The sequence below is a fragment of the Ranitomeya variabilis genome, chromosome 7 (genome assembly GCF_051348905.1).
Source record: "Ranitomeya variabilis isolate aRanVar5 chromosome 7, aRanVar5.hap1, whole genome shotgun sequence".
Lineage (NCBI taxonomy): Eukaryota > Metazoa > Chordata > Amphibia > Anura > Dendrobatidae > Ranitomeya > Ranitomeya variabilis.
Window position 1 is genome coordinate 3,722,837 of NC_135238.1, and position 1,329 is coordinate 3,724,165.

The 1,329-nt window shown below is 41.5% G+C and overlaps 1 protein-coding gene across 1 annotated transcript; it reads left to right on the top strand.

Moving 5' to 3' along the window:
• The first annotated feature begins 274 nt into the window (after window positions 1-274).
• LOC143785172 (olfactory receptor 5AN6-like) lies at window positions 275-1,069 on the top strand. The gene has a single exon (XM_077273873.1). The coding sequence runs from the start codon at window positions 275-277 to the stop codon at window positions 1,067-1,069; it is 795 nt and encodes a 264-aa protein (XP_077129988.1).
• The last annotated feature ends 260 nt before the right edge of the window (window positions 1,070-1,329 follow it).

Consider the following 1,329-nt stretch of genomic DNA (forward strand, 5'->3'; position numbering starts at 1 on the left):
GTATAACGTGTCCCTAAGGAAACTGAGAGGATTTTATTTACAAATGACTTGTCCAGAGCCAAAACCAATAGCCTCGTCTATATGAAAACTGTTGTGTCATGCTTTGTAGGAAAGAGTCTCCTTAAAGAAGATGAGGAGAAGAGAGACCCTAAGTAATGGGACAACATTTATTCTTCTTGGGTTTTCGGATTTGTCTCTTACATCCCAGATCTCACTCTTCACGTTCTTCTTACTTTCTTATCTTCTCTCTTTGGTTGGTAATGGTCTCATTATCATGGCCGTTAATCTCAGTCCTCGGCTTCACTCTCCTATGTACTTTTTCCTGAAGGTTTTGTCCTTTGTTGAGCTCGTGTCTATCAGCTCTACAGTTCCTAAGGCTCTTCAGAGCTTTTTCTGGGTGGGAAGGACCATTTCCTTAGTTGGTTGTGCCTCCCAGTTCTTTGTCTTTATAGCAGCTGCAGCTTGTGAATGTGCCATACTCACAGTGATGGCGTTTGACCGGTACATGGCCATATGTCACCCTCTCAGATACATGTCTGTGATGACTGTCAGCTTTTGTTATCGGGTGACACTTTATATTTCCGCTTTGGCACTTGGGAATGCCCTCATCGAATGTTTCCTCATATACAGTTTGCCATATTGTAGTTCTCGTGTTATTGCTCATTTCTTCTGTGATATTCCGCCAATGATGAGTATCGCTTGTGCCAACACATTCATAGTCGAGATCTATCAACTAGTCATTAGTGCAACTTCATCCTTGCTCCCAATTTTATTAATCTGCTCTTATATCAGGATCCTGACCTCCATATTGCTCCTCCATTCTGCAGAGTCTCGTCATAAAGCTTATGTTACCTGTGGTTCTCATCTGGTCTCTGTTATTATTTTCTTTGGGACCGCCATGTTTGTTCACCTTCGATTGGACAATCCATTTTCCCCTTATGAGGACAGGATGTTGGCTCTCTCCTACTGTGTGATAATCCCGACCATCAACCCCCTGATCTACAGCCTGAAGAATAAAGAAATGAAGGACGCCATCAGTAAACTCAGCCTGAGAATGACTTTACATTAATGTGTGAGAAAGAACCCGAATGTAAAAACAAGAACCTTCTGAAGGCTATGTCCATGATTTTGCTTCTTCATCTTCACTTCTTCGTCTCACAGATTAATTTTTGATGGATCGTTTATAATCAGGATATCAGTGGTAAAAGGAAATAAATTTAACTCTGGTTTTAGTGAACAATGAAAAAGTATTTACTTTGGTGTGTGTGTGTGTGTGTGTGTGTGTGTGTGTGGGGGGGGGGGGGGTATAAAGGATCTATAACAAAGAGA